We start from the raw sequence: 26,704 nt of genomic DNA on the forward strand, positions 1-26,704 counted from the left end.
TTGATTACATTGTATCTTATGATGCCCTATACTCTACATGTCTATATTATTGTACTGTACTCCGGTCGTTAGCATATATGCAGTACTGTACTAGGTGGTCATCATCGTTTCCTAGCCTTAGTCTTCCCTGCTGTCCTGCCCTTTTTCTTCGACACAGTCTGCGACGGTACTGGCCCTTCAATGATTTCAATATCATCGTCACTGACTGTCGAGGTCTTGCGCTTCGATGACATGACACTGTCTACGTCAATAGGCTCGCCCATGGAGGACCCAGAATGCCGATTGATAGAGACCTCGCTTGGGCTTGGTCGACGCATGGACGTCGTCGACGACTGGTGAGCTGAAGAACGCGACAAGACAGACGAGGCAGGCGACGCTCGTGGTGTAGGACGTCTCATTTTACTCCCATATTCCTGGTCGCCTTCACCCCTGCTCCGAGACCCCACCAAAGTATCCATGTCGCTCCCCACTCTTGATTCCTGCCAGTCCCGGCTGAAGACACTATCACCAGAGAGGCGGTCCTCGAATGCCCGTAGATCCTTGCTCGATGCTTCTGGAAGTATCCCGTCTCCCGTAACGCGAGCTGCAAAGTTCTCTAGAGACAGGGATCCGGAGTTCTTGACGATATACTTCGTCCCCTGCCGATCCTTCTCCTCTTTCTCCTTGGCTTCGTCAAGGGTAGGCGGTTCGCCTAGGTTTTCGATCCATTCCCAAGGTCTGTTGAGGACAGGACCATCGATTACGAGAGTACCGTTCGCATCTCGATGTGCAAGCGCCAGATTCTCCACCGAAGAGTTGGCCGGAAAGCACGACAGCAGACGTGAGAGCTGTGTTCGATATTCGGCAGGTAAGTCTGGCGGCAAGTCGGAAATAGAGAAACATGGATAATTGAAGCACGGATCAAAAGTAGACGCCTTTGGGTCCATTGCTACCTCTATAGAAAGGTCAGAACACATGTTGAAACCGCTAAACCAACAGGCACACCATCCAGAAGATAATACAGAGTATCAAGCAGCAATGTATACGCCACCACGTCCAAGTTGGTCCGTGTGCTATGAAGCTATGATCACTTGTCAGATTCTAGGAGGCGAATGATGATACCACAACCATCGTACCAGCACCAAAGTCGCCAAGCTTGAAGACGTTTCGCTGGAAGCTGATTTAACGCTGGGGGAGCATTGTCCGTGGAAGCCTAGCAGGAATTGTAACAATCTTGCGAGCAAGATTGCCCATGCTGTGGATTCTGATGGGATAAGGGCATCATCTGTATCGGTCGCGTTCAACTCTTTTGCTAGCGATGCTATACTTTTATTTATCGCGAAGAAAAGTTTGTCGTATGCATCCTGATTAAGCTGAGGGAGTGGGTTTCCTTCCTTTCGAAAGGGTTCAGCTATGTAGGCAAGCACCCGGAGTACTTCTCCTGCGCGGCGAGACTGGTCCACAAGGCCGCCCGAAGCCAGTCCGGGGCCATTGAGCACAATAGTGAGCGTTTGCACACCGTTGTGCATGAACTAGGCAGGTGAAAGTTGATGACTTCGAATACTACGGAAGTCAATAGACGGCATACCTCTGAGACTACCTCAGGGTCGGCGCCCTTGGCCATGTCCGCCATAACGCATGCCTGCTCTGCTGACACCGCATGGTGGAAGATAGCTTTGATTAAACGATCCAAGTCGTGTTTGGCTGACTGTCGAGTATTTTCGGAGAACGTAGTTTTACCCATTTGTCGCAGGATCAACTTCATTTGTATGGCGGTGGCAGCAAGTTTCCAGGGACTCAGGAGTGCTATATCAGGGTAAGTCGATTTAGAGTTGGCTGCTAGAGATGATCAATCGCGAGCTTCCCTAGAGTCAGAAAAAATCATACCGTCTCGGGTGTTGCACAAGGCCTCTTGTAGGGCCTCAGCGATTTGCTCTGCGAACTTTTCACACATACCGCCGGGTACTATTGACTGTTCGAAGGTTTGTCGAACAACATCAAGATCGCGATAAACACCTTGCCGGAAACTCTGCTGTTGGCAAAGGGAGGTGCGGATAAGTCCAGTGCGCTGCCGTACTTCTTCTGAAACGTGGCTATTGTGCTCCAAGGCCAGCAGAACGGGGACGCTCGACAATAGGGAGTAGAACTTTGGGGACAGGTAGAACTCCTCGCGGCGGGTCCTAATGCATTGTATCTCCAGCAAGTTCGATGGTGGGGTCCCGTCAGCATTTGCGGCCTCGGAGAACATCAGGCGCTCGAAAAGATTGAGGGAAGCAAGTAGAATGGGAGAGAGATCCTGTTCCTCCTCTGCAGAAGATATATGCGCGGCAGACTGCCAAGTCGGGAGAATGAGTCCTTCGAAAATAGTAGGTGCTTTGAGTGCCCCATGAACGGACAGAAAAAGCAGCACTATCGTCAAGGCGTCCCAAATGTCCGCCGAAAGTTCTAGTAATATCGTTCTCCCGTGCCCCAAAAGCCATTGAAGTACCGGGTCGTCGAGGCCATAGGGCAAATGGGAATCAATTTGTAGCAGGAAATCAGCACATCGCATAGAAAATGTCTGCCGATCCATTGGGTCTGCCAGTCGTAAACTCGTTACAGTGTCATCCCAGACTTTGCCACCCCAATCGTGAATGGATCGATACTTGAACCAAAGGCCATTGGCGAGCATGGCAGGAGCATCGTTGCTCAGATCGTTAGCGAGGCGAGAGATGTCTTGAACTACGTCAGGCATCTGCGTCGAAACAAGCGCGGTTTCTGGTTGAAGAGCCTAGTATCCTGGTTCAGTAAATAGATAGTATCAGATTGAAGTTCAGAACATACCAGAGTGTATGTATTGATGTCCGCTGTGATATGGTCTCGCGCAGAGGTTTCCAAGTGTCGTGAATCATCGAATTTCAGGAGCAGGGCAACTAGCTTGCGTGATTGTATACCTTGAGCTTTCCAGAACAGATGGGCCGAGTACAAGGCGGAGCAGATGCTGTCCATGACATCCAGACAAATCCAGATAAGGTGAAACCGCTGGAGTGTATCGATCGAAGAACTGATGAGATCTACACTGGCGGGATGAGCGAGAACAACGAAAGTTAGCTGCGAATGGCAATGTAAGTGAGGAGGGATCTGCAGCGTGTGGTCATTTCTCACATCGAGGATTGTGTGGAAGCATTGAGCGTGAGTCATAAGTTCAACGGCCAAGGAATATGACTTGTATAGCATCGTTCTCTTAGAATCATCTTGAGATTGACTGTGGATTCGTGAATATCGATCTTTGAATTCTTTGTACTCTATTATGTACCTTACGATTGCCTTCCGAAGGATAGGCATTAGCCATTGCTTGAATGTTCTAACCTGCTCAAAACGAGATGCAGATATCAGTGTTGGGCACTGGCTTAACAACTCGCTAGTCGAGATTGGCGGTGCCTGTAGTTCAGCTAGAAACAGAGATAGGATATAATAAATGCTACGCAGAGTGGCAGTAACCTCACCTCCAAACAACTCGGGCAGTAACGCTCTAATCTCCTTGCGTATCTCCCGTTCGTTTAGACATTCTGGGGTGTCTCGGGTTCTGGGTCCGTATAGAGTTACCTTCCGTTGGCTCGCCAACGATGGCTCTGAGTTGTATATAGGAATCCATCGCAGAAAGCTGCGATGACGAGACACTGGATTGTCGGTTTGTAGGAGGCCAGTTTCACCTCTAGCGATAAGCCTCTGCAAATACTCCGCGTAGGAGAACAATTCGTGCTTCACAAGCTTGCCAAAAATAAGCGCGACTGCACGAATATTCTCTGTATCACCCGCAACCTCGGAGGTGTCTAGCCATTCAAAGAGGTGGTCTTGGAGGAATTCACTGGGTGGTGGGAAGTGTCGTCGGTGGGCGCGCTCAAGAACTCGATCGCGCCATTCGCGGATAAGAGTCACAGCAGCGAATGGGCGATGTTCACCAAATTGGAACGGCGAAACACTCCAAGTCAGAAGGCGGTCAAGTTTATCGGAGAAGGCAGGATCGTGAGGAGTGTCGAAGGTGAAGAAATGAAGCGACTTGATGTCTGTTGCACTTGAAATGGAGTTCAGGAGCTACCACGGTACTTTGTTAGACCATCGAAATGCACAATATACAGCCAATCACCTGTACTTCCGTAACCGCTGAGCCAAGTCCTGTCGGGGCGCGCGGAGGTAAATTACAGAACAGCATGGCTTGATTCCGACGCCTCACGTCGTTGAAATTGGTCGCTAATAGCTGGCGTATGTTCTGAGCCTTCTGTTCAACTCGCTGATCGGTAAAACTGTCTAGTACATTCTCTACGAAGGCATACTGGAGGAGGCTCGCGTGCATTATCCACATACGTGGGCTTATGAACGAGTCAGGCAAAGTGAGACACATTCGCTATCGTTGATTAGATCGAACGAGTAGCCTCCGTGTCATGTAACCTGTGCTCACCTGAAGAAGACTTCGAAGGAGTGTCTCTGTATTGGCCAGATATTGTGCAGGCACTGACGCGCGTATCTGATTTCGGGATGCATTTGGAATCAACTGGGAAAGCTTCAAATGGTACTTACCTCCGACAACCTGCTGAGACAAGCATCCGCAAAATGGCGAGCCAAAGCTCGACTACATATCATCCCTTCCGAATATTCGTCGGCCAACTTAGAGACAAACCCGGCTTGCGCAAGGTTGCAGGTTGCCATTTGCTGGACGAGCCATGTGAGGAAAGTTCGGTGATCCACCAAACCCTCGGAATAGAACCTCCGAAGGAGCTGCAAACTATGTCCCCCATTAGACCTGCCGAGAAATAATACGACCAGGACCCACCAATAAGTGAATCGAGATATCCAACGTTCCCGAGAGTCAGCATCAGCGAGAACTCCCTTGAAATTCTGCTTGATATTCATATTCATTCCGTGCCGAGGGGCGCTTGGCAAAGCAATGGCCAGTAGCTGCTTTTTCACATAACTTGTCATAACACCCGTCCACTCAATGCTGTAGGATGTTGGATTATACGAGGGTCTATTCCGTAGTCCAGCCTGAAGTACAATATAAGCCATAGGACAATAGACCGATGAGCGCACTCACCGTCTCGTTAGCTCCCAGCACTCTAAGCAGCCATATTGCACGCGGGATGGCAACATTACTGGAATGGAGCAGGTCGAGTAAATCATGTCCCTTAGCGCCGTGGGGGACGTTCTTTCCAAGTTTATAAAGAGGTACATCGGGATTGGCGAGGTCATCAAACCAGCTTTGCCGTTTAGCATCAGTCAAAGTCACCCGAGATGGCATTCGAAACGTAGAAGCTCTATCGTAAGCAAGGGTAGTTATTATCAAGCCAATGAAGTGAGTATCATAGAAGCTCACGGAATGGGAGGCAGCTGTTCATTTCTCCGAGAGAACACGGCATCCATTAGGTCCTCTAGTTTGGATATGGAATCATCGTTTATTTTGACGAAGGGCTGCGCAGTGAATGTCTCGGCCTGTTATCCCAGCAAGAGTGTAAATGTTGCGTGACCTGGGCTGTATCAAAAGCATGCTTACCGATACGACAGGCTCAGCAGTGAATCCGTTCTTGACATTGTTCTCTGACAGAACATCTTCATCTTGACCTGGACGGGGTGGATAGAAACCAGGGTACCCTAAAGGCCAATGAGATACAAGCGGTACAAGGCATCGTCCAACGTACCCAAATCCCCCGACTTATGGGTCTTCGGAAGCCATGTAGGAGGAAGTGACTCGTACACCGGAAGATTCGTCGCAGGCTCTTTTCTTCGTTGTTTCGAACTCATTCGGAGAAGTTTGGCGTCACGAGAGATGGCGCATTGGTGATTGTACGTTTAGTGCCGCGGCGGGCCGTGTGTTGTGCAATGTCACGCGTCACAGGTCGGTGAGTCACGGGGCCCGCCACTTCCTTTTTTGCCTTTTATGGAAGGTGTTCGGAGAAAGAATTACATTGCAACTCGATATTATACACGGTATAATGAATGAGGGTATACAAGTTCTTAATTGCTGTTGAGCCCTTCTGCCTTCTCCTCTGCTTCTATCTTTACTACCCCCGAATCCCCACTAGCAGAACCCTGATCACTACCCGAATCTTCGCGCTCTCTGGAGTCTATCCGATATATAGCCATCAACCTTTCCCTCCGTTCCCTCTCTCGTTCTTTTCTCTCTTCACGAGACACGAGCTGTGATTTGACCCAAGCTTCTATTCCATCGGCAGCTACTACCGGATGTTCCTTGTGTAAGAGGAGATATCCTTGGAGTTCGGCTGTGGAGAATTGATTTGGGGGAATGCCAGCACCGAATTTCTCTGACAGCAGCTCGATAACAGACGGAGTAGCAGGTTTCTCGGAATCTGCGGGCGCAGAGTTAGCAAGCGCGTTTCCGGGGTAGAAGCGCCGGAAGAGGGAGGATGCTTGGTCTTGTGAAGTAAGAAAGTATTCAAGTTTGTAATCAACTCTGCCCGGCCTGAGGAGTGCAGGGTCCAATCGGTCCATGTAATTTGTCTAAAGGTCCCGAGAATCAGCATGTTAGGATATGAGAAGATTGCTAAGTTCTAACCGTGGCAAAGAACAGCACGCCATCTTCACTGCACACACCATCGATGGTATTCAGCAACGCGGAAAGTGTGACCTGACTCTTCGGTTGCTTCATCCCGGTTTCGTATTGGTCCCGGTTGTTGGCTGATCGCGACAAGCGAACGGCTTCTTCCTCTTCGTCCTCTCGCGATGGAAAGCAACAGTCGATATCTTCAATGAGGAAAATCGAGCCGCTAGGGACTCCAGATACTGCGCGGTGTAGATAAGAATCGTCGACACTAGAAGAAAGTTCAGTGTCCGAAGTAACAAGAGACGGAGTCTAATCTTACAATTTCGAACCAAGTGAAAGCGTGTAGATATCGACGCCGAGTTCCCCCGCCTGCAGGAATATGTATGTTAGCGCTTGGCACGAGGTATACGACGATAGCCTTCACTGACTAATGCGTATATCGTTGAACCTGTAGATAGTCAATTGTAAGCTCAATAGCACCACAAAGTCAGAGCATAGACATACTTTTCCCCGTCCCGGGTGGGCCATGCAGGAGATAGCCACGACGATACGGGATACCGGCGTTGATGTACCATGCTTCAGCTCCAAGAAACTCGCGCACGTCATACAAAAGAGAGTCCATTGTCCCTTCTCGGAGCACGACCGAAGATAGAGGACGTCTAGCCTTTCGCTTAACATTATTCCAGACGGGGTGAAACAAGCTAGCTTCCTATGGTCCGAGAAAGTTCAGAGCATAAGCCATATGCAAGCATGGAGCGCGTGCATATAACTTACCGAGTCAGCGACGTGAATGACAACATTAGCGATGGATGCGGAAAGATAAATCTCTTTAGCTTCGTTAACGAGCATATCCACAATGGAGACATCCAATGTGAATACTCTGACGGCATGTTAACAGTGATTCTGTTGTACATCATCAGCACTTACGAGAGGTAAATCCTGCCCTTCGGCTGATCAACCACACTAAATTTGTCTTCCTGGCGGTCGCAGCGAACTTCGACCCAATAACCTTTCCAGTAGAACAGCTGTGGGATGTCGTATAGTGGTATGTAATCGGCTAGTGGTTTGTCCTTTCGACTAAGAGTGACGCCCAGTCTTGAGCGGGAGGTTTTTGCGCCAATTTGGAAGCTTTTCGAACGGCGCCAAACTTCGTGGTGCGTCTGACAAGAGGGGACTGTAAGATTGGAGACCTTCAATATTAGAAAGTGGTCGTACGAGGAATTGAACGATCCAGGGGTATGTAGGGTCTGCTTGATTGAATTCGACTGATACAGCGTATCCTATCAAGGTGATTAGCAGTGGCACCTCAACAGATTTTTACCACAAACATACGGAAGGTAAATCGCTCAGCGAGCCACTCGAATAGCTTCCGCCCAGCTTCCATGAGGGAGCCAAGGAGGATGATCCTGACTGTATCAAGGACATAACTGTTCAATGTGAGGAATATCCCGGACGTGCCGGGGTTGGGTGGTATGGAGGAAGTGGTTGTAAATGTGTTCATGGGGAGGGCAGTGGATCGCGGAAAGCCACTATGCTTATATACTTATCTAAGTCCGCTACAACGAGTCGAATTAAGGGGATATGGGCGCAGGGGGGGTGTCGCGGGGTCACTGAGCCTTGTTTTCGCCGTGGCTCCCATGAAGTCAAATCTGCATCGTGTACTCGCAAATCGGAAGTCCGGCAGATCAGGATTGGACGTGGACAAAAAAGCCTGTATTGAGGCGGCTATTCATGGCAACGTTGAAACGTAAAATCTGCGATAAAGCTGTCATTTCGAGTGCAGCGGCAAGACATGCACTGTGCTGCAGTGTAGCACAGCGCCTCGGGTATTTGCGTTGGCGCCAGGAGTCTGACCAATTCCGCAAGCGATTTGCCAAGTAGCGCTATGGTGGTTATTGTTAGCTGATTGGACTCAATGGAGCAAAAAGTTACTTTGTTCTCGTGGCAGGAAAGAGTGCTTCACAAAGTTGATGATCGGATGATCGGACTCTGTGCGCGGGTTACTGCTTCGGCGCTTATTTCCACGCCTATCCATGTTACGACCATCGGTTGCGCCTGGCCGTGCCTCGCATGCACCAGGATCGTTGAACTCGCACGAATACGCCGCCGCAGCGGCCCAGAGGCTCGCAGAAAAGAAGAAAGAATATGAGGCTGTTGCTGCGTTAGAAAGCGCAAGCAACTTGCTCCTTCAGCGAATGTCTGGCATCAGTGGAGACTTTGATGTGATGGCAGACGCAGGTCGAGGTAAGAATCAGCCAGCTTCCGTCCTTGTAGGCCATCTCTGATCGGTATCAGTTCATGGACAGGTCCTTGAACAATGGCCTAAGATGTTCCAGATCTTGAGCTTGTTCGGTGCGTCTAGACACCCATTTAGCATCTGCATCTGCACGCTCACGGCCTTCCAGTTTCGCAGCGCCAACAAACTGAGGCTTCGCAGGAGGAAGAATCCACTGTCTCTTCAAATTTCGAAGGGCAGCGTCTCGTCCGAGTCCCCATTGACGAATTGGCGTCAGAGAAGCATTGATTGCGATCATCTTCAACTTCTTGAAAGAGACCAGACTGTTCGTCGAGCCCGCTGCTTCCTCTTTGCGACCCGCGACCATCCGACGTACTCCCCGTAGGACACGGCGCCTCGATCGCGCATATCCTCCTTTCACCTGACACTGATGCGGTGGTCTCTACTCTGTATACATAAAGTAGGACGCCTTTACTGAGTTGTACCCCAATACTCTGATACTGGAATTCATCGTCAAGTTTCCTTCGTCGAATCTGTACGTTTCCGCGCAACATGAATGTTGCGAAGACCTTCTGAGATAAATTAACATTAACTTGAGGAAAGTAGAGTAGCCCCTATGTTTGAAGGCGTGGCGGAATGCTGGACAGCGCGGTTACTGGCACATACCGTACATATTTCCGTATTACCAGGAATCAGACACGCATTCACGCTGCGCGCGCAGCAGTCATTTATTAGGCGGCAGAATCTTCAGTGTCCCCCATGGATTACCTACGCACTCTGGGATCAGCAGCCGTCTCCTCCCTCGTCCAGAAATCTGGTCTGAATCTCCCCTTCTCTCTTGGATCCAAGGTCGCGTACGAAGGCGTTTGGAATCTATATGAAGGAACGAAACGCGTGCGTGCCCAGATTCTTGAAATTGACGTGCCAGCACTCCCTCAATGTGGCAGCCCTTAGGAAGATGGAAGTCATGTGTCCGTATTCGAATTCGATGCGACGACGGAGACCAGCAAAAAGAACTTCCTACCTTTGGCTAAGAATGCTCTACGGAAACTACGCACCACACGCCACCCCGATGTCCTCAAATTCATGGATGTCGTAGAGACAGACACGACGATACATATCATGACCGAACGCGTTCGACCGTTGGGCCCGGCCCTGTTAAGCAGATCATCGAGCAGTCAGCAAGAACGTGAGGATTGGTTACTGTGGGGGCTGCACAGGGTTTCGGTGCGTAAATTATATCCGTTGCATGGCGATTTCAATTTGACGCACTGTATCTAGGTAGCTCTCGCATTCGTCAATGACTCGTGTGCCTCAACTCACGGGAACATACGCATCGGGTCGATCTTCATAACACCGTCGGGCGAGTGGAAACTTGGAGGTTTTGAAGTGCTGAGCAACCCGAAGGATCCGGCTGCCGTTCTATATGTATGTATGGACAACAAACCACCGCGGTGGAATAATTCTCATTTGCTACTTGATTTAGACGATGGGTGGTTCGTTGCCAGATTCATCCTCATTGTCCCCTCCCGAAGTCAAGAAAGGCGGTTGGTCGGTCTTAAAAGAGTATTGCATAATCCCCTCCACGTCGAATTCTTGTCTCATTATAAGATTCTAGACACGACGTCGCTGCAGCCGATGCCTATGCGCTGGGTCTACTTTTACATGCCCTCTTCAATCCCAATCAACCATTGCCCGCTACTGTCCACCCTCCACACCCACCCCCGCAACCATCATCGAGGGGCTCGATCCCCGCTTCCTTGTTCCCTCATTTCAAGAAGCTTCTAAACCCCAACCCCAAAGCTCGCATGACACCAAAACACTTCTTGGATATCGGTATGGCGGAAACGGGCTTCTTTGCTACCAATCGACTGGTCAAGGTATGCCTTGGCCTCGATAATTTTGCCCTCAGCAGTGAAGCTGAGAAATCCACATTACTGAGGCACGTTGGAGGCTTTCGATTAGTTGCGTCGGTCCTGCTGACAATGTCTGGTCTACAGAACACTGAAAGAATCTGCTTCATCATTCCCTACCGAATTCGCATCATTTCGTGTCCTTCCATCTCTCGTGTCCGCGCTCGAATACGGCGGCGCATCAGCCGCAACCATTCTCCCTCTAGTCCTCAAATTCGGTGAAAACGTCGCGTCGGAAGAATATCCTAAGGTCATCCTAACGCCGTTGGTTAAACTGTTCGCTAGCCCAGATAGAGGAACCCGGATGGCCCTACTTGATCACCTACCTGAGTATGCAGAGAGGCTGGACAAGAAAATGGTCAATGATCAGATTTGGCCAAATCTTGTAAGCCTTCCGTGCATCCCTTGAGTCGCGGATTTTATTATTGTACTTAGCAAACGGGATTTTCAGACACTGTCGCCGTCATACGAGAAGCTACAGTCAAGTCGATCAGCCTACTTGCTCCCAAGGTACATGACCCGCTATCTTTCAGTTGGTTTACCCCCGATATTCAGGCCACTACAAGTTTAGCGATCGTATCCTCAATAATGATCTTCTAAGATTTCTGGCGAGGATGCAAACGGATGTGGAAGCCTCAATACGAACGAATACCTGCATTCTCATCGGCAGACTTGGGCCATCCCTGGGGTATAACACGAAACGTAAAGTTCTGGTTCCAGCATTCTCCCGAGCATTGAAGGATACCTTCGTTCATGCTCGCGTTGCTGGGCTGATGGCACTGATGGCCACCATCGACTGCTATGAACCCGATGACCTCGCTAGCAAAGTCATACCAAGCATGTCGTTCACCATGCTAGATAAAGAGAAGTATGTTCTCCCTTCTATTTGCATTGTCATAATGGGCAGCTGATAGGTACGAAGGTTGGTGCGCGACCAGGCATTCAAAGCGATGGAGTTGTTCGTCAAGAAACTAGAGACGCATGCTTCGACTTTACCTGAAACCGTCGCACCCCAAGAAACGTTGGAAATGCCAGGTGGCTTGGGATCTGTAGCAATCCCCACGCAGGCCACCATCGTCAACTCGGCTGCTGGTGCTGCCGGCGCCCTAGCAGGATGGGCCATCACATCGCTAGGCAAGAAGGTTAGTTGATTTCCTTCGTCCAGGCGAAACAATTAGTGATGAAGCATGTAGCTCGCTGCTTCCGATCTCCAAAGCACCATCGCCGAGGCGAACGGGCCCGCTACTGCTATCGATCGGTCGTCTTCTGCCCCTTTCACGGCTGGACCTTCTGCAGGATCTAATGGCCCTCAACCAAACGGACAAACCTTGACACCTCCCGGACCCGAACGATCGTCTAGTGCACCGAATCAATCCAAAGGGCTTAAACTGGGTAGCGCGAAAGCACACGCCGACGATTCATTTATTGCCGAACTCGAGAAGGATAGCAGTCATGACTCCAATCCTTGGGCAGCTGAAGACCTTATGGATGTCAATGCCGACCAAGATGACTGGAGTGAGTAAGATATTGAATTTACAGTAACGGTTTATTCATCCCACCGTCTAGGTGCCTTCGAAAGCGCCCCTGCTCCAGTGATAAATTTGGAGATCACCAACGATCTGGGTTTCGACGTTCAGGATCCCTGGGAACACCAAGACCCAGTGCCACCAAAGCCGCGCTCGTTCTCCTCAAGCACTCCACCATCAGTGAAACCTTTGTCAGTCGCTCGTACAGTGTCATCCTTAAGTGATCCTGCCGGACGTGATGAATGGGGTGCTTTTGCCATCAAACCCAACGTGGTTGCGGAAGCGAAGACTACAATTAGTGTTCCGAACACACCTTTAGCAGCGACGATGTCTAAAGAGGATCGTGCCGCGGAAATGGCCAGGCGGAAAGAGGAGAGGAGGCAGGTTCGTGTGTTGTCGTCTTTCATATGCTTTACACGCTGATCGTTATGCCACTTCCAGCGCATTGCAATGCTGAAAGAGAAGAAGCAGAGCAAAACCTAATTAATGTCTAGTCATTCATCGCTTGTCGTTGACCGTTCATAGGTGTACTTTGCACTATTATGTTTCAACTTATCGTCATACAGGTGTACTCTACGCGTGGTCGAACGCTGCCGAATAAATATAGACAGCAAACTACCGACACTATCGATATAAGTTGATGGTCGGAGACACTGCCCGTTTCGTGAGCAGTATATTGTTACATATGGTTCCTCCGTCGTCTCCTCGATAACCTAGCCCCTGTTCATCGTCAGGAGGGTCCCTCTGGATTCTATTTATTCCTGCCTTCGCGCAATAAATAGACGGAAGTGAGGGCGATTTGCGATTTTTGCGGCTGACATCGTATGTTAGTTTACGAATGTACTGCGCGGGAGTCGCACGTTACAATACTTGAATGGAGCTCGTCGGCGGACGTTCCTATTATTATCTGGGGGCAGGCCTAGTATATAAGGTGCAGAACTGTCTACAACAGCTTATAATCAAGAAGAATAATGGCAACCGAGAAAGTTGGGTTCGAATTCGCCCCTCACGAAGTCGTCCCCAGTCTCGACCCGAAGCTCTATTCCCTCGACGAGCAAGAAGCTGCCTTCTTCAAATCCGCGACAGGCATCCAAGACGACGAAGAGCTGAAGAAACATATCCTCGATGTCCAAGCCAAGGCTTACGTTGTACGTGACATTGAGACTAAATTGTTGGTAGTGGGACACTTACATGTTCGTCTTTCATAGATCTTCGGTTATCCATGCATTCGAAGGTTCTCGTTTCTGAGGTAAACAAGCTCATATTGCACGCCCTCACTACGATCGGTTACTGATATATCCTCCCGCGTAGATTGAATATATGCAAACTCCCAGCATACACGCAAGTCCTTAAGCTGGCTAAGGAGCGTAAGGAGGCCGTCCTGCTAGACATTGGCTGCTGCTGTGAGTACCATGAGCATGCATATGTCAATTGACCATCAGCTGAACATCTGTTTATTTCTCCCCAGTTGGGAACGATCTGAGAAAAGCTGTAGCTGACGGTTGGCCGATTCAAAACGCCATCGCTTCCGACTTGCGCCAAGGTAAGGGGCTCCAACCATCCCAGCGTAACTTATACTTACACATCTGGGTCAGGATACTGGGATGCCGGGCACGAGCTTTTCAAGACCACTCCGGGATCATACCCCTTGAAGTTCATCCCCGGGGACGCGTTCGATCCAGCGTTCGTCGCTCCTCGGGACCCTTGCTACGAGCTTCCCCCTACACCCGCGCCAGAATTACAGTCTTTGACATCCCTTTCGCCTTTGCAAGGTCACGTCGCTGCGATTCATGCCTCGGCTTTCGTACACTTGTTCAGCGAAGAGCAACAGACCCAAGTCTGCAAAACCCTCGCGTCTTTGCTCTCTCCGGAGCCTGGGTCCACTATTTTTGGTGCCCACGGAGGGGTACCGCAGAAGGGATTTAGAACAGTTAATTTGGGAGACGTCACCCGAAGAATGTTCTTCCACGATCCAAACAGCTGGAATGAGCTTGGGGATGGCGGGATATTCAAGAAGGGCAGCGTCAAGGTGGAGGCACAGCTCATGGAACATAAGAGAGAGGACCTCAGTGAGGAATTCAACGGGGAGAAATTTTATCTTATAGCCTGGTCGGTGACGAGGCTATAGTTCTTGTTGAAATCAGCCGGTGAGGTCGCGAGAGTTCCGAATAATCAAGTAATGCATTGCGTTTGACTGGGACTCCAGCAAACACATGAAGAAAAGAATACATGGACACGCAAACTATGTACGTAGTCACGTGAACCCCTGTAACCCCTGTACCGCCTAGATTGTCAGAATCCAACAGTTCTGTCTGTCTTGTTGAATATGCAGATGTGTAATTTAGCACCCCTCTTTTCAGCATGAGCAAGTCCCCAATGCGCTCCCGATTCATACTCATAATCAGTGACCAAGCAAGTCTGTGTGCAGATTAGTGACTTCTCGCATTAGTTGAAACTGAACGGGTGATTAAACCTACCCACAGGAAGGAAAGCTGTGAGCGGAGGGATTAAATACGGCATTGTGATGATAACAAAGCATCGTTGTGCGCAATTTCAATGCGGAACCTGGCTAGTAAAGGTTGAACTCACTGATCCATCTGTTGTCTGACAAGGAAGTGTAAAAGAGTTGATCTGATTTAGGGTCTTCGTCTGACCGTGGGAGTTCTCAAGCTGATCGATGTTTTGTTAGTATGCCGGACCGGCCACACACCTTGTCTCTAACTTTCATGTCATGAACAACGCTCCCAAGCAGGAAGAGCTTCCTGCAATCAATGGGGCTCACGCCAATGGCGCACACGAGCCGTCACTCATGGAGCTGGAAAGTGAACTACCACAGGTCAACGACGAAATGGTGCCATTGGGAGAACTTCTGTCGCGCGTGGTTCAGTCAATATATGCAGAGCTTACTGAGATGGCGGAAACGTATGTGCACATATGCACTGGTCCTGATTGATATCAATTAAGTGTTTTACTTGAAAGGCTACCTAATATGTCGGATGCAGCACGAAAACGCTTGTTGGCGGACTGGGTAGTGCGGACGAAGAAACAAGTGGTCAAACTCTATGCGACGGCGAAGTGGGCGAGGGATGCTGATGTAGCTCAGAAATGCATGGTACGTCTACTCCTAGTCTGTGCACCTCGATCCTGCTTTTATATCATTTCATAGAATATTACCGCCTTCGTTTTGACCCAGCAAAGGCAGTTTGAAGATGCAATTGGGTATCTTGACACTCGAAACAAGAGTCTCAATGCTGCAAGGTAGCTATCAATCTACTAATCCTTTCCCGTTGCTCACTGTCGTCTTCATAGACTCGGAAACCATGACTTGCTTACGTCTCTTGACGTACTTACCACTGGATCATACCGTCGACTCCCTTCGGCAATCAAGGTACGACGGCCCGTAATACTAATACAAATGACTTATTGTCGCGTAGAAAGCCTTCATTCCTCCCCCTCCTTTGACAGACTTTGAAGTCAGAAAGACTTTGGTTGACATAGAAGACGCAATACGGTTCCGTTTGCGCACCCACGAATTTATTCCCGTTGAAATGTCTGAACACCACGTTGGTGAGTGACACGGATGTCTCCTTGCATCAAGACTGAGCCAGTCCAGCGGACGGTCGGGTATACTTCACTGTACCCCACCTCTTCGAGACGTCGGTTTCTCTGGGAGGTGCTGAGAAAGACGACGGGTGGTTCTTCGTACATGTAGATTTTCTGATCAATATTGGAGGGGATCTCACTGGGATGGAAGGTGCGTAATAATTGACCCTAAGCCGTTCGGTAAGTGAACTGCGACCAGAATTCCCCCGACAACCTTCGGGCATCTTGAAGCGCCACATTACGGACGAAGCTGATAAGCGACTGGCTTACTATCGTCCTCCCCCTCCCCCACCTGTCCCTTTCCCTCCAGGCTTTGAACCCCCCTCTGCCCCCCAACTACCAGAAGGTTTCGTCGATGCGCCGCTAGTGCGACTCTTCAATTTCCTCCGTAAGTACATCATCTTTGCATCTCTTCATTGACTTAGTTCTTGGGGGAAGAAATGATGTCCCTGTCCTATCAACTCGAGATATTATGGTACCAAGTGAGTCGACGATATGCTTTATATGTAGCGTAGCTTCTTACCCTAGTAGGCTGAGAGGATGCGTTCACTTGGTTGGGCGGAGTACCTTTCTGTTAAAATGTCACCAGATAGAAAGTCATTTATTGCGACTTACTGGATGTCAGTTCGTTCAACTTTCGCCAAATTGCAGAGTTGCTCATCATCCGCAGACGCCCAGCCCGCACTGCACCCACCCGCGCCCAAGCTCGTCCCATTCCATTACAAGGAGGCACCTTGACAATATCTATCGTACAATCAAAAGGACCGCCGCAGGCAGGTGGCGGTCCCACACGAACCCCCAAGCAACGAGTGCTTGCTGAACTAGAGCATCGACTGAAATTGGGGGTAAATCGGCCTTCGGATGAAGTCGAGGGTCTGCAGTTTGAAGTCAAATGGGAACCGACACCTTATGTACTCGCTATGATGATTCCTCCAGAGTTACTGGCTATGGCCCCGGAGGAATTGACGATAGTAAGTGTAGCATCCAGCTATTTGTGTGTTACTGAAACCCTTCCTAGCACGCCGATAGCCTTGACTTTGAGTCGCTTCTACGTAGGGTGATTGAGAGACACACCAAGGCCATATTTACGGTTCATCTATACAACCTTGCTCGAAGCCAAAAAAGAACCGTGTTTTCTGCTCCAGGAGTGGTCACCATGGTTTCTGAACGTCAGTGCACTCTCTACATTCCGCCTACTTTGCTCTGAACTCCTCTTAGCGGACTTCTCTGCCCTTCGCATCCATCTCTGCGCAAACGAGGAAGTGCTCATCACCATCGATGCCCGTACTGGGCGATTGAGTCTTCGTGATTCAGCCGATCTCGCAGCCGCAAGCAGAGGCATTCACTTCAACACCATCTCAGATCTCATCAACGATAATCCTCTCATCTTGTATGAAGCTTTGCTGAGGTTGCGGATGAATGTAAGGGACTAAGCAATAGGAACAGTCCTCGTGCTCATACTAGTTCTTAGACTATCATCGACTTTACAGAGCAAAAGGCCAAATACCTGGGGCTGCAGTGCTACCGCACTCGAAGCTTCCCGAAGGAAGGTCAGAGGCCCCGCAATATAACCTGCATTATTTTCACTCACATCGCCTCTTATTTCGTTTAGCTATTGCCCAGAAGTTTGGCTCAACACATCCTCACGCTCTTTACATCCAATTGGCCAACTTCCCCGACTACTACCTTGTACTGGTGATAGGGGATGGAGGATTTCGCTACGCAGTCATCGCCGCCGAGTCCATGCTCGATCCGGAGATTGGATACCACACATATAAGATTGCTCTCTTCCAGTGGTTAGATGTTCAGGGCATCTTACAAAGCAATGCACCTCGACAAGATGATCCTGGGTCCCCTCGGGTCACTGACACAAACTCACTCCCAAGCGATGATGTTGCCCCTGCTGGGTGAGCGATCGAAGTTACACCTGGCACTGTACATCTGCTAATGATGGGGAAGGTTCAACATCGAGACTAAGGCCTTGAGGGAGGTCTACTCTTATTGCTGGTCAGTGCCCTTTCATTGCGGATGCTGATAGTGTAGTATCTAATCCAAACGACCATATAGCGCACTCGTTGCTTGCAAGAAAGTACAAGATCAACTGAAAGCCCGCAATATCGCATGCACCCGCGTAAATCCTGCTGGCGGGTCACCTTCTCCTGGGGTCAATCATATTCAATCATCGCTTGCAAGATATGTCCCTGCTCTGTGTGTCCAGTCAAAGGACATCTTGTCCGGTGCTCCTGCGGCCGAAGCCGCCATGCCCAATATTCGCATCATCCCCCTGAACTGGTGGTCAGAGAAGCAAGTGCAGGTATGCACAAAATACGTACTGCAATTCACCACGATTGATTCATTCCCTCATAGGTTGTGACATGTGTGAAACTGAAGTATGTGCAACAGCCTACGGGGAAGACCGCTGGCGCCTTAAGCGCAGTCATACGACCGTCAAAACGCATCATATACGACACGAAAGACGCCGTTGTCTCTTTTCTATCAGAAGACGTCAATACGTGTGTAGATGAGTTCTTGGAAGAATGGGCCCGGGTTTCGAAGATGGTTGTGATTGCTAGGGAGGGTACACTTATTCCTCTTTAGCATTTCACTGGCAGCTACTGAATTACTCCCCGTGCTTACAGTTGCCCAGATGGCGAAAGACAAGAAGTGGGGAGGCGTCAAGTTGCTATCATTTGACTTGCAGACGGTGAAGTTCGCCTATATGGATGTATGTCGCGCTCTCTTCAGTCCCAAACGTATGGTAAAGTCCTAACTTTACTAGGACTACACTGTATCGATCACTTGCATGGACCAACTTTCCCCGACTGGCGGCACTTTCGACCTTCGATTCTCCAGGACCCACGCTGACGATGCCATGGATGAGGGCGTATCATTCAATCCCCACGATGATGCTGAACCATTCCTGCGGACTATCTTGAGACAGGGCCATGGTCGACTCGCTCCTTCCCTGCATCGTCTTGTCGGACTCTTGAGGGACACATTGCCTATTGTTGTTGCTCTTGAAGACATTCGCCTTGAGAGCTTTAACGGTGGCGCTAGCTCGTCGAAAGCGCTAGTCGGTCTTGATACTTTCGCTAAGGCTGCGGGGTGGTATCGCATTTTGTATGGTGATCTCAGGTGCGCAGATGTTCAAATTCGAGGGTGACATACACTAACGTAATTTGATTAGACACGCACTCGACTTCCGGTTAATGCATGATCAGAAAGTAGTCATACTGGATGGCTCTCATTCCTTATTCAGCAAATCTTCCAGCGAGGACGACGCTAGCAATCTCGGGCTGAAACCACTCCCCAAGCTTCGCGAGGCTATAGGGGCAGCGGTGAAGGAAGTGCGAGCCACCGCAGCTCGAGGGAGGATTGCCCCGATCGACGTGGGCGTAGTGTGTGACTGTGCAGTGGTCCGACCTCTCGCAAAGGCGCTCCATGCCCAGATACTCCTCCGACTAAATGAACTACCTAACTAACTTACATCTTTAACTGGGACCCGAGGATCGTGTAATGCAGTGTATCTATAGGGCTTGATTGTGCAGGTTTAGAGCTATATACTTTGTAATAAACTAATCCGATGATATATAGTTCTCCGGACATTGCGGCGTCGCGCTTCGTTGACCTATTTCCCTTGGGACAAGGCAAGGGCTGACAAGGAGGTAGTCAAGCTAGTCAACGAGGTTAACGAAGATTTACGTGGGCGGCCGCGCCTACGTTTGATGGGGATCGCTTCTGATTCGCTCTCGGTCACAGAGCTCACATCCAAGTCAAACGCCTCGCCTTCGCTACTCGAGGCATTCCCGCCGGCCTTGGCCTTTACTGTACCCTTCTTCTGTTTAGCCTTGGAGGGCTTGGAGGCTTTTGGCTTCGACGATTTAGCTTTCCGGCGCGGCGATATTTCAGCTTCGTCGTCGTCGTCAGAACCGAAGAGTTCATCGTGGTCGCGCTCTTGTAGGTCATCGTCGTCTTCTGGTGCCGGAGCTGCACCGGTGGATCGACGATAACACCCACGGATGATGTCGCCCCAAAGAACATACGTATTGCAGGAATTGCATGTGCCGCCCCGAGGAATAAATCCGGGTCTATCGTTCTGGCCAGCGAGGAATGCTTCGGATAGGCAGAGCAGATGCGCGACGCTATTGCAAGAAGGTTGCGGGCACAGCGATGTGGATAACGGAGACTATGATACGTAAAAATGGTACAAAATCGTGAAGTCGAGGAAGAGACGCACCGTACTGTAATCGTGGATCGGCAAGCGACACACAGAACATTCCAGCGGGTGGCCCGATGCTAAAAGAGCTGTGTTCTTCGCGAGGTATCTAGATGTAAATTGATCTACAGATAAATGATAAATAGTTCACCACTCATCCCATTTTGTGACGGCTACTGTGAACATACCGTCATTGGCACCAATCGGACCTTGTCTCCCTGAGCCTGATTTGCCAGACTTACCGTCAACGCCCTCCAATTCAACGGAGCATGTAAAGCCCTGGAGTGCGTCCAAGGTCGCGTGGGCCGCTGCATCATTCCAGTGGGTGACAGCTTCATTGGTGAATAGCTTCACATGCAGGGGCCACGTATTATACGGATGCGTCGAAATCATCGTGCGCACAATTCTATTTCCGGATCATAACGCACGGTGAGAATAAGAAACGGAACCGGCTCAATAACCAAGCAATAATAATAGGTACTAACCGAATAGAAGATTTCAGATATTTCGCTTTGCGATCATAGTGGAACAGCGGCTTCCCGTGCCCATCTCGAAGATGGCGCGAGATATGGGGGTGCTGCCAGGCCCATTCGAACTGCAGCGCGGCCTATATCTCACAAACAGCAATATTCAGAGAAAGTGATGCTGAAGCAAGGACTGTTCGCGCACGAGCTTGGATGGGAAACCGTGTACGATCATCTGCATTATCCACGGTCGTTTATGCTTCGTCTTCCACGCTCCCGCCGTAATCTCGCCATTGTGCTGCCTATCCAAGATTGCAATCCCCCAATCCATTGGGTGATAAGCGACGACCCCTCCATCGATTGCACGACTTACCGAATGCGTCTCGGTGGATTTGGAGTGCTGCCGATATATGTTCTTTAATCGGCCGACGGAAATCAATTCAAGGAATGAGCGCGGAGATTTGAGAGGCGTACGCGGTAGACTTGGTTTGTATGGATTTGAGGAGGTAACAAGCGTAGAAGGAGGGGAAAGAGTGTCGCGTCAAGGTCGACCTGGATGTTGGTTTGCGACCGACCATGGTTTGTGCCAAGGCCGACGCGTCGCATCACGTGTGACTGAGGTGGTTGAGTTCCGTCTCCGGGCCGCCAAGTAGCCGTCGCAGCTAGGGGAAGGCCTAGGGGGCTCCAGCACTTCTCTTGAACGGCAAAACGACCAGCAGATCGGAAAAAACACTGGTCAATGGCCCAGATTTTATTGGTCTGCAAATACAAGCCAATTGCAGGGGTCCGTCGTGCACTGCCAGCACCCGAAGGCTGGAGCCCGGAACCTGCAGAAATCCCGCATCGCATGTGACGGATGTAATCTGAGCCCATGATTTTGGGTCTGATGGTCTGTGAAGGGCCTCCACCGGGAAGCGCCCGGATGAGCACTGCCAATCCTGAAGTGCCCGAAGACGCGATTCCGCGATGAAATCCTTGCGGGGAGCCACCCAACCCGGTATCCCCTCTTTCACGAAGCGCCCAGCCCCCCCGTACACTACAAATACGGATCTTTGCTCCACCTCCAGCACCCGCACCCGCTCCCCCACTTTCAATCCTCGATATATCCGCCATGGTTCTCGCTCACCAGACCCCCTATGTTACCCCCCACATCCTCCACAAGAACTACGCCCAGAGCTACGACAATGAGGAGATCAGCAATCGTGAGTGCACTGTATAGTCTCCTGACCGTTGCTCACAGCGTGTGCAGTGATCGGTCGTGACCTCGAGTACTGGTCGCAAGCCGGGTTCGATATGGACCGGATTCAGATCAAGCGCAATGCGCCGGTGTCTCTGCTCTACGAAGACGCCATCCGCAACGAAGGCGCTATCATCTCGTCGTCTGGTGCCCTCATCAACTTCTCCGGTAAGAAGACCGGACGAAGCCCCAAAGACAAGCGCATTGTCTACGAGGAGACCAGCAAGGATGATATCTGGTGGGGCTCAGTAAACATCAAGATCGACGAACGTGAGTAGCTATCATGATTACCCCTGACTCAAGCTCAAAGCCATCCCACAGACACTTTTGAGATCAACCGTGAACGAGCCATCGACTATCTGAACACTCGGGATAACGTCTATGTCTTTGATGGTTACGCCGGAGTACGCTCACCGTTTATTATTTGCAATCCACACCATCTGATGCCGATTTGAATTGCAGTGGGATCCCAAGTACCGAATCAAGGTCCGGGTCATCTGCGCTCGCGCGTACCACGCCCTCTTCATGGTATGTCTTGTCCAAGATCCATTGATGATCAACGTACTAATTGTTCGTATTTTTAGAACAACATGCTCATCCGTCCAACGGAAGAGCAACTCGCCGATTTCGGCGAACCGGACTTCATCATCTACAACGCTGGACAGTTCCCCGCTAACCGATTCACCAAGGGCATGAGCTCGACGACCTCCGTCGAGATCAACTTCAAGCGTATGGAGATGGTCATCCTCGGTACAGAATACGCCGGTGAGATGAAGAAGGGTGTCTTCTCCGTCATGGTATGTTATCTATCTCTTGGATCACCTCCCGAGACTCACATTCCCTTGTAGCACTACCTCCAACCAGTCAAGTTCGGCCAACTCTCCCTCCACTCCTCCGCCAACGTCGGTAAAGATACGGGCGACGTCACGTTATTCTTCGGATTGTCAGGAACTGGCAAGACCACCCTCTCTGCCGACCCTAACCGTCTCCTAATTGGCGACGACGAGCACGTTTGGTCAGATACGGGTGTCTTCAACATCGAGGGTGGATGCTACGCCAAGTGCATCAACCTTTCCGCCGAGAAGGAGCCCGATATTTTCAACGCCATCCGCTACGGCTCGATCCTCGAGAACGTCGTGTACAACCCCGTCTCCCGCGTCCCCGACTACGACGACATCAGCATCACGGAGAACACCCGCTGCGCCTACCCCATCGAATTCATCCCCAACGCACAAATCCCCTGCGTTGTGAACACGCAACCCAGCAACATCATCATGTTGACCTGCGACGCCTTCGGTGTACTCCCCCCTGTCAGCAAGCTTACTCCTGAGCAGGCCAGCTACCACTTCTTGGCGGGATACACGTCGAAAACTCCAGGTACTGAGGACGGTGTCCTCGAGCCTATCCCCACTTTCTCTACTTGCTACTCAGCTCCATTCATTGTCCTCCACGTAAGTTCCCATCTAACGACATACCGATCATACACTGATCATCTATCCAGCCCGGCCGCTACGCCGAGATGCTCGCTGAGCGCATGTCAAAACACAACGTCAACTGCTGGCTCATCAACACCGGCTGGACTGGTGGCCGCTACGGCTCCGGCAAGCGTTGCCCCCTCAAGTACACCCGCATGATCGTCGACGCCGTGCACTCTGGCGAGCTCGCCAAGGCTGAGTACGAGACCTTCGGCACCTTTGGCCTCTCCATCCCCACGCACATCGAGGGCGTTCCCCGCGAGCTCCTCAACCCGCGCCTCGCCTGGACGGACAAGGAGGCCTTCGAGCGCGAGGTCCGCAAGCTCGGCGGCATGTTCCAGAAAGCCTTCGCCCTGTACGAGAAGGACGTCGATGTCAAGGTACGAAATGCCGGCCCCCAGATGTGAGCAGCGCGTCTGCATGCATAGGCGATAACATTGGTTGTAGTTATATTGTATATTGGACATCATATTAAATCATATAGAGGTTTCGTCATCACAAACATCTTGCGCCTTGTCGTCGTGGCGATTGGCCTCAGTGTGCTCAGCACCTGGGTCCAGATCGCGCCGAACGGAAGAAGGTGCCCACACGGCGGTTCTTGGGTGTAATCGAATTTGCGAATCCTGTCCTGAATGGAAGCCAAAGCAGCTAAATGCAAATCGTATGTGTTGGCCACTTACACGTCGCGTATTTTTCCGTTGCCGGTCCGTTATGCATAATAATTTAGTAGGAGCATTATTGGAACAAAATATTGAGCAGCCACCCCGGGTGTGCTGGATGCACATGCAGCAGCTCCGGAGTTGCACCACGAGACGGTCTGTATGACTACAAATAATTGGCGGTAGCTTCATTTGGGATCGTAATGTTGGTAAAAGAAAGGGCCCGATGATTCGTTGGCCTTGCGAAGCTTCCTGCGGTCCTTACATTTACTCTCTAAATCACCACCCACTGTGCGCAGATCCTCGCTCACGGGGGCACGGCTATGCCCCTCAGAGGCAGCACTCTTTCAAGTCTTAAGCGCGGCCATTTCCAGACTCTCAACTCCACTTGGTGGAAACCACAGAACTCTCGGAGCCTTTCCCATTCCTTGCTTCACTCCAAGACCCGCACTCCCCAGCCCCAGCAGCAGCAGAAACCCCAGTTGTCCTCGACGCACTTTACGATGGTCCTCCCACAGCGCGGCACGCCCTACGTTACGCCCCACATCTTGCACAAGAACTACGCCCAGAGCCACGACAATGAAGAGCTCACCACTCGTGCGTAGATCGTCTCTTTGTTGAGCAGATTGCTGACGATCCCTACAGTCATTGGCCGCCAGCTCGACTACTGGTCGCAGGCCGGCTTCGATATGGATAGGATTCAAATCAAGAGGAATGCGCCGGTGTCGCTCCTATATGAAGACGCTATTCGCAACGAAGGTGCCATCATCTCATCATCTGGTGCCCTCATCAACTTCTCGGGCAAGAAGACTGGGCGGAGCCCCAAGGACAAGCGCATCGTCTTCGAAGAAACCAGCAAGGACGACATCTGGTGGGGGTCGGTGAACATCAAGATCGATGAACGTAAGTTTATGCTTTTGTGCGTCTCACGATAAGCCTCATGGTGGGTGTACAGACACTTTCGAGATCAACCGCGAACGAGCAATCGATTACTTGAACACTCGGGATAATGTCTATGTATTCGACGGTTATGCTGGGGTATGCTGTTTCTCACTTTCCAAGCTATCATCTTACTCACATAAATTCCTTCAAGTGGGATCCCAAGTACCGTATCAAAGTCCGCGTCATTTGCGCTCGAGCGTACCATGCTCTCTTCATGGTCTGTTCACCCAATTGACCCCGATTGTCCGCACTACACTAACGCTTAATCTCCCTATTTACAGAACAACATGCTCATCCGCCCCACGGAAGAGCAACTAGCTGACTTCGGCGAACCAGATTTCATCATTTACAACGCCGGGCAGTTCCCCGCTAACCGCTTCACTAAGGGGATGAGCTCGACCACTTCCGTCGAGATTAACTTCAAGCGCATGGAGATGGTCATCCTTGGCACAGAATACGCCGGTGAGATGAAGAAGGGTGTCTTCTCCGTCATGGTAGGCATTTCATCTTCCTGCTTGCAGTTATCCCAGCAACTTACGTCCCCTTCCTTCAGCACTACCTGCAGCCAGTCAAGTTCGGACAGCTGTCCCTCCACTCCTCCGCCAACGTTGGGAAGGACACGGGTGACGTCACGCTCTTCTTTGGACTCTCAGGCACTGGCAAGACGACCCTCTCCGCCGACCCTAACCGCCTCCTAATCGGGGACGACGAGCACGTCTGGTCCGACACAGGCGTCTTCAACATTGAGGGCGGGTGCTACGCCAAGTGCATCAACCTCTCCGCCGAGAAGGAGCCCGACATCTTCAATGCCATCAGATTCGGCTCGATCCTCGAGAACGTCGTGTACAATCCCGTCTCCCGCGTGCCTGACTACGACGATATCAGCATTACGGAGAACACCCGCTGCGCGTATCCTATCGAATTTATTCCTAATGCGCAGATCCCCTGTGTGGTCAACTCGCAGCCAAGCAATATTATCATGTTGACTTGCGATGCTTTTGGCGTGCTTCCCCCTGTCAGCAGGCTCACCCCAGAGCAGGCTAGCTACCATTTCTTGGCCGGATATACTTCGTAAGTCCTACCTCCTTAGTCGATGATCATTCGCCTGATAGCGATGTGTAGGAAAACACCAGGTACCGAAGATGGTGTGCTTGAACCCATCCCCACTTTCTCTACTTGCTACTCCGCTCCGTTCATTGTCCTCCACGTAAGCTTCTCTGCCACCCCGTCTTATCTGTCTACTGACTTTCCCTTATTCAGCCTGGCCGCTATGCAGAGATGCTCGCGGACCGCATGTCGCAGCACAACGTCAACTGCTGGCTCATCAACACAGGCTGGACCGGCGGACGCTACGGCACGGGAAAACGCTGCCCTCTCAAATACACCCGCATGATCGTCGACGCCGTGCACTCCGGTGAGCTCGCCAAGGCCGAGTACGAGTCCTTCGGCACCTTCAACCTCACGATCCCCACACACATCGAGGGCGTGCCGCGCGAGCTCCTCAACCCGCGCCTTGCGTGGAAGGACAAGGAAGCGTTTGAGAGGGAGGTTAGGAAGCTTGGGGGCATGTTCCGCAAGGCGTTTGCGTTGTATGAGAACGATGTCGATGAGAAGGTCAGGAATGCGGGCCCGCAGATCTGAACGGCCGCAGCGATTTGGATATCGCTCTCTTGGTTATAGGCTATATTGTATTTTTGGACACCCATATGTAGTAAAACTCATGAATATATCGTTGTACCACCAGGAAAGCTTGCATCCGCAGCCTATCATCATTTTGGAGAACCGCGACTCGAATCGAAAGTGACTTCCAGTAGACATTGAATTCTCTGCAGTGACGGACATCATTACAACGTTTATGTTAGTAGACACTGTCAAATCCAGCAACAGGAAGGGTTTTCACGGAAGATTGCGCGCCGATA

General features: G+C 50.8%; 9 protein-coding genes across 9 annotated transcripts; 6 read left to right on the forward strand and 3 right to left on the reverse strand.

The window, feature by feature from the left end:
• Positions 1 to 101: 101 nt before the first annotated feature.
• Positions 102 to 5,754, reverse strand: SRB8 (RNA polymerase II mediator complex subunit; the record flags this gene model as incomplete). The annotated part of the gene is made up of 17 exons (XM_036777214.1): positions 102 to 934; positions 985 to 1,060; positions 1,116 to 1,511; positions 1,568 to 1,818; positions 1,867 to 2,749; positions 2,803 to 3,069; positions 3,124 to 3,223; positions 3,275 to 3,410; positions 3,465 to 4,053; positions 4,106 to 4,363; positions 4,418 to 4,483; positions 4,537 to 4,741; positions 4,790 to 5,001; positions 5,051 to 5,270; positions 5,330 to 5,445; positions 5,507 to 5,604; positions 5,652 to 5,754. 17 exons carry the CDS (start codon positions 5,752 to 5,754, stop codon positions 102 to 104), a joined length of 4,809 nt encoding a protein of 1,602 aa, XP_036630834.1.
• A 213-nt stretch (positions 5,755 to 5,967) lies between these two features.
• Positions 5,968 to 8,015, reverse strand: PC9H_007687 (uncharacterized protein; the record flags this gene model as incomplete). Its single annotated transcript, XM_036777215.1, has 9 exons — positions 5,968 to 6,471; positions 6,527 to 6,782; positions 6,834 to 6,883; positions 6,943 to 6,962; positions 7,019 to 7,223; positions 7,289 to 7,394; positions 7,442 to 7,674; positions 7,730 to 7,794; positions 7,847 to 8,015. 9 exons carry the CDS (start codon positions 8,013 to 8,015, stop codon positions 5,968 to 5,970), a joined length of 1,608 nt encoding a protein of 535 aa, XP_036630835.1.
• Positions 8,016 to 8,547: 532 nt separating this feature from the next.
• PC9H_007688 (uncharacterized protein) lies at positions 8,548 to 9,038 on the forward strand (the record flags this gene model as incomplete). The annotated part of the gene is made up of 3 exons (XM_036777216.1): positions 8,548 to 8,758; positions 8,810 to 8,866; positions 8,920 to 9,038. 3 exons carry the CDS (start codon positions 8,548 to 8,550, stop codon positions 9,036 to 9,038), a joined length of 387 nt encoding a protein of 128 aa, XP_036630836.1.
• Positions 9,039 to 9,509: 471 nt separating this feature from the next.
• On the forward strand, positions 9,510 to 12,672 carry PC9H_007689 (uncharacterized protein; the record flags this gene model as incomplete). The annotated part of the gene is made up of 12 exons (XM_036777217.1): positions 9,510 to 9,644; positions 9,705 to 9,977; positions 10,032 to 10,178; positions 10,237 to 10,316; positions 10,369 to 10,692; positions 10,751 to 11,048; positions 11,099 to 11,173; positions 11,230 to 11,531; positions 11,586 to 11,805; positions 11,857 to 12,178; positions 12,230 to 12,573; positions 12,631 to 12,672. The coding sequence occupies 12 exons, from the start codon at positions 9,510 to 9,512 to the stop codon at positions 12,670 to 12,672; spliced, it is 2,562 nt and encodes an 853-aa protein (XP_036630837.1).
• Positions 12,673 to 13,160: 488 nt separating this feature from the next.
• On the forward strand, positions 13,161 to 14,317 carry PC9H_007690 (uncharacterized protein; the record flags this gene model as incomplete). The annotated part of the gene is made up of 5 exons (XM_036777218.1): positions 13,161 to 13,337; positions 13,398 to 13,438; positions 13,501 to 13,592; positions 13,658 to 13,732; positions 13,785 to 14,317. 5 exons carry the CDS (start codon positions 13,161 to 13,163, stop codon positions 14,315 to 14,317), a joined length of 918 nt encoding a protein of 305 aa, XP_036630838.1.
• A 603-nt stretch (positions 14,318 to 14,920) lies between these two features.
• Positions 14,921 to 19,274, forward strand: RGR1 (mediator complex subunit; the record flags this gene model as incomplete). The annotated part of the gene is made up of 20 exons (XM_036777219.1): positions 14,921 to 15,111; positions 15,169 to 15,301; positions 15,383 to 15,447; positions 15,499 to 15,577; positions 15,624 to 15,756; positions 15,803 to 15,943; positions 15,992 to 16,180; positions 16,231 to 16,274; positions 16,324 to 16,412; positions 16,463 to 16,763; positions 16,811 to 16,961; positions 17,011 to 17,213; positions 17,264 to 17,342; positions 17,405 to 17,699; positions 17,752 to 17,799; positions 17,860 to 18,106; positions 18,160 to 18,370; positions 18,432 to 18,517; positions 18,572 to 18,927; positions 18,980 to 19,274. 20 exons carry the CDS (start codon positions 14,921 to 14,923, stop codon positions 19,272 to 19,274), a joined length of 3,336 nt encoding a protein of 1,111 aa, XP_036630839.1.
• A 146-nt stretch (positions 19,275 to 19,420) lies between these two features.
• SLX1 (Slx4p interacting protein) lies at positions 19,421 to 21,050 on the reverse strand (the record flags this gene model as incomplete). Its single annotated transcript, XM_036777220.1, has 7 exons — positions 19,421 to 19,978; positions 20,030 to 20,133; positions 20,197 to 20,414; positions 20,494 to 20,615; positions 20,678 to 20,774; positions 20,846 to 20,887; positions 20,947 to 21,050. 7 exons carry the CDS (start codon positions 21,048 to 21,050, stop codon positions 19,421 to 19,423), a joined length of 1,245 nt encoding a protein of 414 aa, XP_036630840.1.
• A 533-nt stretch (positions 21,051 to 21,583) lies between these two features.
• Positions 21,584 to 23,591, forward strand: PCK1_1 (Protein kinase C-like 1; the record flags this gene model as incomplete). The annotated part of the gene is made up of 7 exons (XM_036777221.1): positions 21,584 to 21,674; positions 21,722 to 21,979; positions 22,031 to 22,113; positions 22,172 to 22,237; positions 22,294 to 22,506; positions 22,558 to 23,160; positions 23,211 to 23,591. 7 exons carry the CDS (start codon positions 21,584 to 21,586, stop codon positions 23,589 to 23,591), a joined length of 1,695 nt encoding a protein of 564 aa, XP_036630841.1.
• Positions 23,592 to 24,166: 575 nt separating this feature from the next.
• Positions 24,167 to 26,426, forward strand: PCK1_2 (Protein kinase C-like 1; the record flags this gene model as incomplete). The annotated part of the gene is made up of 8 exons (XM_036777222.1): positions 24,167 to 24,440; positions 24,489 to 24,746; positions 24,799 to 24,881; positions 24,937 to 25,002; positions 25,067 to 25,279; positions 25,339 to 25,856; positions 25,908 to 25,992; positions 26,046 to 26,426. The coding sequence occupies 8 exons, from the start codon at positions 24,167 to 24,169 to the stop codon at positions 26,424 to 26,426; spliced, it is 1,878 nt and encodes a 625-aa protein (XP_036630842.1).
• Between the last annotated feature and the right edge of the window lie 278 nt (positions 26,427 to 26,704).

The sequence above is a fragment of the Pleurotus ostreatus genome (assembly GCF_014466165.1).
Source record: "Pleurotus ostreatus strain PC9 chromosome Unknown scaffold_5, whole genome shotgun sequence".
NCBI classification, from domain to species: Eukaryota; Fungi; Basidiomycota; class Agaricomycetes; order Agaricales; family Pleurotaceae; genus Pleurotus; species Pleurotus ostreatus.